The sequence below is a fragment of the Pogona vitticeps genome, chromosome 2 (assembly GCF_051106095.1).
Source record: "Pogona vitticeps strain Pit_001003342236 chromosome 2, PviZW2.1, whole genome shotgun sequence".
In the NCBI taxonomy this organism is placed as follows: Eukaryota; Metazoa; Chordata; class Lepidosauria; order Squamata; family Agamidae; genus Pogona; species Pogona vitticeps.
In genome coordinates, this window is record NC_135784.1 from 101803029 (window position 1) to 101813893 (window position 10865).

Here is a 10865-nt window from a genome sequence, read left to right on the forward strand (position 1 = left end):
ACTTGGAAATCTAATAGATAAGTTGTTGGAAATGGGGAAAGACTAGGTAGTGTATTGTTTTGTTTTAATAACAGGCATTGCCAGGGTATGCATGTGACACAAAACACTCTCTGCTTCCATACTTCAGGCAAATTGCTCAAGCCATATTATAACTTTTTTTTTTTTTGCCTAGAACTGCTGTGTCTTCATCTTGAGTTCTGGGAAGTAAAATTTCATTTTAGTTTTTTTTAGTCTGAGAATATTGTGCATGGCAAAAAGCTTTTTTGGAAAAAAACTGTTGTGGTAGCAATATAAATTTTAATACAAATGACCAGCAAATTCAATAACATTTCTGGACTGTAACAGTCATGTTGATCTATTGGAGTGAAAGCAACACTAGGTTTTTTTTTACCACATATAACAACAAGAAATATTAGCATCTTAAATATAAGAAGTTTATTGTGTAATCTTTTAAAGGCTAGAGTCCATTTCATTCTGAATCTAATAAAGAAGGATCAGAACTCTTAACTATTTAATTGGAGAATTCAAATTTTAAAAGGCATTAAATGTGCATCATTTATCACTGAACCCCCCCCCCCCATGCAAGCTGGGAATTTTCCACTTCTAGAATCGGAGAGTAAATTGTGGGCAAAGTATTGATCAATGTTTACAATATATGTATTCTCTGTTCCAGGAAACAGACAAAGAGAAAAAGACAAAGGAGATAAAGGTAAAAGGCATTAAAATGAAAGTGGGGAAATCTGAAATCTCAGAGGTTAAAAGAAATGAAGAAGATGTAGTTTCACAGTGGGCTGCTCTGTCTCAGAACTCTCTAAACCTTCCTCATGAGAACAAATCCACAGGCAGTGATGGCACTACCCTGGCAGTAGCTGGCTCTGATGCTGGTGGGATAAAGGAAGATTCTCCGCAAACACCTTCTATGACAATGCCACGCATCCACCCAAACTGTGGAAATATTACAGTAAATTTCAGTCCACACTTCCTGTGTCCTAATTCAAGGTACGTACTTCAACACTGAATTCTAAAGGAAGTGTGTGAAAAGTGAGGAGTTGGAAAGTTTTGAAAAATTTATTCGTCTTGAAATAACATTCTGACTGCTAGATTTTCATAAGCTATTTTTCATTTCTTACTGAAAAACAAATCTCCAAAGTATGGCCAATATTATGAAATATAATGCAGTTTTTATTTTCTATTAAACATTAACACTAAAAATAAATTGTTTTGTTATTATATAGGTATTAATCTGTTACATCATTTATCATTATTAGACTACCTGAAAAAGGAAAGAAAAGGCGAAGTCCTTGGCCAGCAGTGGGACATGTGGGTCCAAATAACCATCAAGAAGAAGGAACTATAACTCAAGTAAGTGTAGAAGTTTAACCTTATTTCAAAATGCATTTCTGACAGGTTCCTATGCCATTATAAAATTTCTTCAAACCCATGGTTACGGAGGAAGAGAGACATGTCCAAGAGACAAACCTCATTATACATGATGCCCTTTGTTTCAATTAGAACCTGTCAAACTATGAATAAAGAAGTGTTTCAAATATGGCAAGACCATACTTCTTAGATCTTGCTTGGAAGCACTCTGTATGTTTCCCTTACATGCCAACTTAAAAGCTGACTTACAAGGCAAATCTAGATTTGTTTATAGCTGACAAAAGTATTCTAGGTTCATCATAGCTGACGTTATCACAGTAAAGGGTTAATTCCAAAATGAAATCAATCACTGACAAGCATTTCAAAATTCATCTGGGTATCTTAGGTATAAGTACTTTCTTTGTTGCTCCTTTAAATATTTATTGTACGTACAGGATATTCTAACAGAAATGTTTGCATTGTCCTCTTTACCTCCTATATACTGTATAACACTCTATTTTCCCACTTGACTGTGGATGAAACAGGATTGAAAGAGTATGCCTGATTCCCCACTGTGCAGTAAAGACTTGCATTTTTGCATTCAAAAATGTTAACCCATTAACTGAGTGGAGACTCTGATAGAGAGAAGACTTAAGATTCAACGGGGTGTGTGTGTGTGTTAATCAGTTCCTTCCATGTCATCAGGACAGGAATCATCTATCTTTTCAGTGGCAAGTTCATAGCTGACTTTTCTTTCCCAGAATTTTCTTATCTAGTTTGTTTACATAAGCAGACCTTCTGTTTTTCAGTGTGCAATTTATTTTCCCTTTCTATGGGAGTTAACATGCAAAAGGCAAGGTTTACATTATTTTTCTGAGTCAGTCTGGCTCAGAAATAACTTTTAAGTCCAGAAACTAAGAACATAAATCTTTTCTTGTTTTGTTTTGTTTTGTCTTGTCTTGTCTAAACATTTAATTTACGCTGTAAGCACACACTTAAATCATGCTATAGTCCTATTTTAAAAATATAGGAACATACACATGGCTTGAAAATTTTTAGAATGGCTCACCAGTCAGTCAAAAATTTCACCAGTCAGCATGACTGGACTATAGCCTTGCAATTTATGTTAACAAATTTAAACTAGGCACTTGTTCACCTTTATTTCTACATAATAACAGTTCCCTCCCACCCCAGGATGTGTCCTTATTTGGTTGAAATTGGGAGCAGGGAATCTCCATATTCTCCAGCATGGGAGTACTCTACATTCTCCTGCAGAGCTATATATTTATAATTCTTCATTGCTGATTAAAGCATGACAAACAATGGTTCACTTATATTCTAGGTTTTGTTAAACTATTCTGCTATAAAGCAGCAGATTCCCCCCACTTATTAGCGGTAATTGTTTACTTTCCCCACTTCCCAGCATCCATGACAGCCAACAAGCAGAGAAATAAACAACATACATCACACACCTGCCCAGAGGCATTTTTTTGCCTGTATTTGCTCCATTTACCTATCAGATATTGGTGTTTCCTATTTTCTTGTGTATACCTTGAATAGCAAAATGAATCAGGTGATTGCCAAAGAATTGTTATGATCTCAGTGACCTTGCTTGCCAACAGTATTCTTGCAGTAAACAATATTTTCACACCACAAGTTTAAAAGTACTATACTTTTAGGGCAGTTTTAGGGCAGTTTTCCAAACCCTCCATACTTGTTCTAATTCTCTTTAACCAAGCAGCAAACATTGACAATGCTGATGCCTTTTGTTTTCTTTTAATTTGTTGTGTAAATCAGAAATAATAAGACCTTGTACCATCAGATGCAGTGGAAACAAACCCAAATAAAAGCCCATATATAGTTGTGAATGGAGTCAATAGTTCAATTTTACTTATACTGTATTTACTGTGGAAATATCTGCACACTTTTTATTCAGGTATTCCATTTAGATAATTTCTACCTGGAGGAATTAGTTCTTTTAAAATATTAACTATACAGTATTTGATTATTTGAGACTATACTCTTTATCCCATGAGCATCAGGGGTTCCTGATACCAACATTCTGTTACTGGGATGTAGTGAATCTCAGTGTTCACAAGCTGACTTGGTTTGTAGCTAAAACAGAAAACAGAATTAAATCAGGATTGAATTCTGCTAGATTGTAAAAAGAAGTCCTCCAGCAGATGATGAAGTTGGCAGTTCCTCTCCTAATGCATGCTGTAAATCAAACAGGTAGTTGAACTTTTCAGATGAATAAACAATGCTTTTGTTGCTGGATGTTTTTGTTTAGTGTCTAAGAGAAATATTCTAATAGTTCTTCCACATCATAATAATTATTTGTCCTGGTGGTGGATGGTGGTGCAAGTTTCCTCTGAACAGTGTCATTAAAAATTCATAGCAGATAATGTCAAGAGCAGAAACAAAAATATAAAGGAATAGTTAGTGTGATAAACATACCCCAGATGTTATCTTGGATACATGTTGATTCAATTTTTAGAACCAAATAGAGAAAGTCTCCCTATATGAAAGAGCTGCTCAGATTGATCAAATGGTCAACATAAACAGGAAAAAACGGAATATTTCAAGATGTGAGAAGAGAGACATTCATTTCCCAGAGTTAGCAACAACAGGGCAACAGAAAGAACTGAAAGGAATGGAAAGTAAGTTTGCTACCTTTCTTTGGATTTTTTTCCATAAAAATTAAGTAAAATTAAAATATATTTAAATTTATCAGTGTGTAGAATTTCTGGAAAGGGTTCCAAAATAATCTGTTCAACATAAAAAAATCCTTTTGGTTAATCAGTTGAACAGCATCCTTCTTTTGCAAAACAAGCATATATGCCACTCATTTTGTTCCTTTTTTGTCTTTAGTTTTCCTTCAGACAAACTTTATTTTAAATATTATTTTGATGTTGCTTTGGTTATTTTTAAATTAATTTTTAAACATACAAAGGACATCCCAGTATTGTTGATCCAAAAAAATGATACATATCTCCTCAGTTATTTTTAAAGTAAAAATTAAAATGGTTGGAAGATACAGTGATGGGCATCCTATATAGTGGATACTGTGGCCCTAAACCTAACTCCTTCAAAGAACCTGAAACTATCCAGAAAAAGTTATTAGTATTTCTTTTTGAATAGCAAAACCCCTACAGTGTATTAGAAACTGGTTTTGAATAGTTCTCAAATTCAAAGATAGATTACCATGCAACAGGAGGTGCTGGGGAAGAGAATTACTACAATCTCAGAAAAATGTCTAAATCTCCCAGAGACCCAATTCTCCCAGAGAATTAATTTCATTGTACTTTCACTAAGTCCATCTGTCGCCTTGAATGGATTCTGTCATTAGGAGGACCTTACATCATATGCAACAATGTGTAACAAAGCACTAATTATCATTGGTCTTGTACAAAACAAAATCAAAACAAAAACAAAACACCCTAGCTTGAGAAGGCTGTAGTTTTGAGTGAAGGAGCAATGACAGAGTGGTGGTGTTCAAATCTTTTTCTGCCAGTCATTATTCTGCTGTTCCCTTCTGTGTTTCTGCAAATAGAGCCACAATCTTCTGTTTACAAGACATCAAATTAAAATGTGAAATCTTTTGCGGTAGAGTGAACTTTTCATGCAAAAATAACATTATCTTCTATTCTACAAACTGTTCAATTAAATCAGGTCTTCTTTGCTCCCTTAGCTATTGAACTGTGCATTTTTGACAATTCAATTTAGAGTACAAAAAATATTTAAATCTAGAAATAAATTAGGGTTTGTTTGTTCGTTTGGTGAAGTTAAACAGGTGAGAGTGCTGAAGAGGGAGTCAAAAAAATGTGAAGTGTCTAAAATACCATCTTTACTGAATGTGGATCAGAATCGTGATAAACAAGAGGTAAAGTAGATAGATTTGCTTGTAATGAACATGTGGCTGCTGAGCTATAAGCTTAAGTTTGCAGAAGTTAATGTAGTTAAACAAACCTGTTTGTTACATTTTGGCAACCGATATTGTCTGTGCAAAGGATAACAGCAAATTTTTTTGAGCATACTTTAAAAAATAAATTACAGAACGGCCCAAAACCCATGGATAGCTTTCCAGGTGGGGTTATGATGGGGTGAGGGTTCCTCTGTTACAGGTAGATAGGAGCTCCATGGAAGGGCAACCCCAAAGGCCCTGTTTACACCAGTAAAAATATATTGTGGCCTTAAAAGCTCTCACCATGTTCCCACTGTCTGTGTGTCTCCAGACTGTCATGGCATGAGTTGGTGAGAGCCATCTTGAAATCATGGATCCAAAATTCTTCTAATTTGCTATGAAGGTCCTGGATCAAGCCTCTCGCCTAAGGCAGCCTGAAAGTGGCATAGCCAGTTTCGTCCACCCCAGTTATATCAGGGGGAGGAGAGATTTAACAAAACAATGCCACTTCTCTATATGTCCCAAGATCCCACTTAGGATTGCTCTGTCTAGTTGTAGAAAATTAGATTAATATACGATTTGTCATCCTTGGACAGTTCCTTACAAGTACATATTACAGATGTTTACATTCAACAAGCAGGCTCTTTTTTAAAGCTTTTTGTTAAAAGCTTATTAAAATGTTGTTTGTATGTTAATTTTTTTTATCAAATTAGAGGAGAAAGATAGTTTTAATTAAGAGGTGAGCTTCCAGTAATACATTTATGTCAACTAACCTTTTTAAAAAATCTAATATTTAGAACACAGAGAATACAGGAAATTTACAGAATGAATGAAAACAAGCCAAGTTTGCCTGTATAACAGCATGCCTCTTGGGAAGATGTTAGAATGCCTGGAGTAAGACCTTTGATTTTTTTCAATAACTTTTCATTTCAAAAGTATCATAGAAAACTCTGCATACTATGAGTAGATCCTGAAATAAATTATTTTGAAATGCGATGATCACCAAACTGATAATTTTACATTGAATTTAAAGTAAATTCAAGGCAAGGGCAGAGCAGTCATGTACTGTAATTACAGAGGGAGTGGGGCTGCCACACTGGGAGAATGGCAATCGTAATTCTAATGGTTAGTCTGGGAGAACAGAGAAAAGCAACTGTCGAAGAAATACAAAAATAGCAGACATGCTCCAGTATCTATCTGGCAACACCAGTAATGTCCACCAATCAGGGACTGTTATATTAACTATGCAGTAACTAAATATTACGGGCCAGCATTTCTGCCTTCGGGGGATTCTTCATCATCTGCCGTCCCTCAGGCACTGAGTGACAGACAGTGTGGCTGTGCTGCTGCCGGTTGCCACGCTTCCTGGGGGAGTTTGGCTTGGACTCCCTCGGCCTTGCAGGACTGGGCCTTCATTGCCTCTGGCTGCCCCACCCCCTCCTCAGCGTCGGCCACCTGGCTCGGGGGGGGGAAGAAGGGGCTTTATAAGAGGTGTTTATTGTGGTTATCAAGAGAGAGACGTAGAGACCCACAGCCATTGAGGTGGTGCTGGGTAGGGGAAGGAATGGTGGTGGGGGTAGAACATGCCCACGTAGGAGAAGAGAGGTTAGCTATCTTACGTCTATCCCCTCTTCTAGTCCTAACCCCAACCAGATGGTATCAGGCGACCATATCAGCAAACCCTCGAGCCACACGGTGCTGTTGATGAATGCCAAGTCAGTACAAAATAAGACTGCCCTCATTCATGATGTAATTCTGGATGAGGGTGCTGACCTGGCATGCATTACTGAGACCTGGGTGGGAGAGGAGGGTGGTGTTCCCCTCTCCCAGCTGCATCCGCCTGGGTACTCGGTCCAGCACCAATATCGCTCAGAGGGTCGTGGAGGGGGAGTTGCTATAGTCTATAGGGGTTCTATCTCCTTGACCAGGCTTCCTGTCCTTTTGAGAGGAGGTCTTGAGGGCCTGTATTGGGCTTATGAGACAGATTGGGGATTCTGTTGGTGTACCACCCACCCTGCTGCATACCAATGGTCTCCCTGCCTGAGCTGACAGAGATAGTCTCGGAACTGGTGTTGAGGACTCCCAGGCTGTTGGTGCTGGGGGACCTCAAAATCCATGCCCAGGCTGATTTGAATGGGGCAGCTCAGGACTACATGGCCGCCATGACAACCATGGGGCTATCTCAGTGTTTCATCATTGGCCCGACACATGAAAAGGGCCATACCTTGGATCTGGTTTTCTCAATGGGACTGGAAGATGGTGGTTTGGATGTGGAGGGGCTGGTTGTGACCCCTTTGTCATGGTCAGACCACTTCCTGGTCAAGTTTACTCTATTAGCTTCTTCTCCTCTCTGCAAGGGTGGGGGATCTATTAAGATAATCCGCCCTCGGAGACTAATGGATCTGGATGGTTTCCTGAATGCTCTGGAGCACTGGTTCTTAACCTTGGGTTACTCAGGAGTTTTGGACTGCAACTCCCAGAAGCCTTCACCACCAGCTGTCCTGACTGGGGTTTCTGGGAGTTGCAGTTCAAAAGCATCCGAGTAACAAAGGTTAAGAACCACTGCTCTGGAGGATTATCCATCTGATATGGTCAGCGCTCCTGTTGAAGTTCAGATCACCCTATGGAATAGGGAGATAATTGACCAGATAGGTGGGATATATATAAATAAATAAATAAATAAATAAATAAATAAATAAATAAATAAATAAATAAATAAATAAATAAATAAATAAATAAATAAATAAAATAGATGACCTGGGCAGTTGACATGATTACGCCTAGGCGCCCTCTCTGTGTGCGCAGAGCCCAGACAGCTCCTTGGTATACTTCTGAACTGTGGGCAATGAAGCGAGAGGGGAGATGGCTGGAGCGCAGGTGAGGAAATCCCGCTGGGAGTCGGATCTAAAACAACTTAGAGCCCATTATCGGGCCTGTTTCGTGGCAATACAGCTGGCGAAATGGCAATATTTCTCCAGCTGTATTGCTTCTTCAGAATGTCATCCAGCAGAGCTGTTTCAGGTGGTCTGGGATTTTCTTCAACCAGGAAATCCAGTGAAGGTCCCGGACTGCTCATTACCTCGCTGTGATGAGTTTGCAATTCATTTTGAGGGGGAAATCACTCAGATTCGCAGTGGGTTGGACTCCACCGTTACTGTAGAATCAGAGGATGTGTCCAGTGTGCCGTGCTTAGGTCAAGTATTAATGGATGAGTTTCAGTTGTTGAGACCTGAGGATGTGGACAGGGTGCTTGGATCTCTCCGTTCTACCACCACTCTGTTCAACCCGTGCCCATCGTGGTCACGAACTGCATGAGGAAACTTTTGAAAAACAACAAGCCACAAACAGTATTCAGGCCCACCAAAAAAATACAACAAATGTTACAGTCAGCAACATTTGAACATTTGAAGGGACTCCCTCACCACTGCAGGAGTATACCAGATACCTTGCAGTTGTGGCCAGCTATATACTGGAACCACAAAACATAGCATCCACACCAGAATCAAAGAACATGAGAGACACTGTAGGCTAAAACCACCGGAAAAATCAGCAGTAGCTGAACATGCTGGACATGAAATTCTATTTCAGAATACTGAAGTACTGGACAACACCAGCAATCATTATATTAGATTACATAGGGAAGCCATTGAAATCCACAAACATCAGCAGAGCTTCAACAAAAAAGAAGAAAGTCTAAAACTCAACGAAGCCTGGCTCCCAGCACTGGAAAATACATCCTGGAAAAGGTCAACAAACTCTACCCAGCCACAAGGACCGGTGATCATTGCACACAAAAGACCAGCTAATGAGACCCATCAATCACAGTGACAGATAATCTCTCCCCTTATCACAACAATACACCCACAACAAAAAACACGCTGATCACCATAATTACCAAATGTCCTGAAAAGGACAAAAGCTTATCCCACAGCTATAAATACTCAATTATCCAACAAATTGCACCAGAGCACAGACAAGAGTTCTGACTCCTGTCCTCTGAAGATGCTGGCCACAGAGGCTGGCGAAATGTTAGGGAGAAAAACCTTAAGAACATGGCGAAACCGCCCGGAAAACCCACAACAACCAAATAGGGGAGTGTTAACTTTGATAGTGACTCACTACTATTCATGAAAGTCCAGTTTAAACTTGCATGACAAAGGATAATTCTGAGGTGACAGAAATACTTCAGATTGCAAGCATGGGTTCAGATTCATTTTCAATGATAAATGTATCAGAGCTAACTCCCTGGATTAGCTTCTCTACCACTAAGACACAGAGTTGGTGGTGTATTCAGAAACGGAGTCTTCTGCTAATATTCTGAAATGGTGCAGTGCCCTGTCATATTAGGATTTTGCCAAGATAATATAATTGGAGCCAGTTCTACAGGTAACATTGTAGAAAGCATATAATTTGTATATTGTGTATGTAAACTGGAAAAGGAGATGTGACTTGCAAAAAGCTGGGGAACTCTGCCATTCCCACTCCACGCTCTTTATTCAATGCCTGTGATACTTTTCACCTTTGTCAATATTATATCATCAGGACTTTAGAACTTCAGTCAGTGCAGTGTATTGGGGGATTTCCATTTTTTAAAAAAATATGGTACCTTGTTATTTGGAAAGAACATTTCTGAATTACTATAAGATGTCTGGAAGCCATTCTAACAAAGCAACTAGGAGGAACAGCATGAGCTGAAATAATTGCTTTGAATAGCATGGTTATTAAAGGCCAGCTGACATATTAGAATTATGAAGCAGAAAACTGCCCAAGTTGTTTATTTTCTCCATATAAGTTGATACAGATGTGACATACTGTGCTAAACTGTTTTTGTTTTATTTTTCAGGAATTCAAAGAAGCTCACTGATATTTGTTAATCCAACACAAAGTGAAGGCAGTCCCCCCCCTTTTGATTTTCTATTGCATTTCCTCTTCCTTCTAAATCCTTCATAGAAGACAATAAATAATAAACAGGAGGTGGTGTTTCCTGATATGGTCAGTATGTATTTTGTCATCTCTATAAAGCCTGAAGATACAAGTGATTTTTTAACTTATCTAACCGAAGTATTTATTTATTTATTTATTTATTTATTTATTTATTTATTTATTTATTTATTTATTTATTTATTTATTTATTTATTTATTTATTTAACTTCTATGCGGCCCACTCTACCCAAAGGTCTCTGGGCAGCTTACAACAATTAAAAGACAATTAAAAGACAATAAAAGATAAAATGATTAAAATGCAATTAAAATAGATACTCTAAAAATTGCCATCAGGACCCACAGTTGATGTTATTTCAATTAAAAGCCTTCTGGAACAAGAAGGTTTTGACCTGGTGCTGAAATGTCATCAGCGTCGGCGCCAGACGAATCTCAGTTGGGAGGGCATTCCATAGTCTGGGGGCAGCTGCCAAAAAGGCCCTTCGTCTACAAGCCGTCCCTCTTAACTCCTTGAGGGATGGCTCTTTCAAAGTATATGTTTTTGGAGTTAGAAACAAGAACTAATACCTTAACGGGTAAAAGTAACCTTACTCCAGCGCTGAGGTTGAACACACAAGTACATACCTATACCTAGCATTTTCTCTTCAGTTTAGGAGCTGAG

At 38.5% G+C, this 10865-nt stretch overlaps 1 protein-coding gene across 11 annotated transcripts in view; it reads left to right on the forward strand.

The window, feature by feature from the left end:
- Nucleotides 1-10251, forward strand: part of CDKL3 (cyclin dependent kinase like 3) — a 34195-nt gene extending 23944 nt beyond the window's left edge. For 5 of the 11 annotated variants that reach the window (XR_012083697.2, XR_012083696.2, XR_002300603.3 and 2 more), the window contains exons 9-14: nucleotides 674-999; nucleotides 1269-1362; nucleotides 3857-4019; nucleotides 5145-5242; nucleotides 6061-6157; nucleotides 10107-10251. Coding sequence is in view for 5 of the 11 variants with exons in the window: in XM_020794429.3 (XP_020650088.2) it covers nucleotides 674-999; nucleotides 1269-1362; nucleotides 3857-4019; nucleotides 5145-5242; nucleotides 10107-10127 (702 nt within the window). In the remaining 6 variants the exon portion in view is untranslated. The remainder of the gene's footprint in view (nucleotides 1-673; nucleotides 1000-1268; nucleotides 1363-3856; nucleotides 4020-5144; nucleotides 5243-6060; nucleotides 6158-10106) is intronic. The other 6 variants (XM_020794429.3, XM_078385725.1, XM_020794430.3 and 3 more) reach the window with 4 other exon arrangements.
- The last annotated feature ends 614 nt before the right edge of the window (nucleotides 10252-10865 follow it).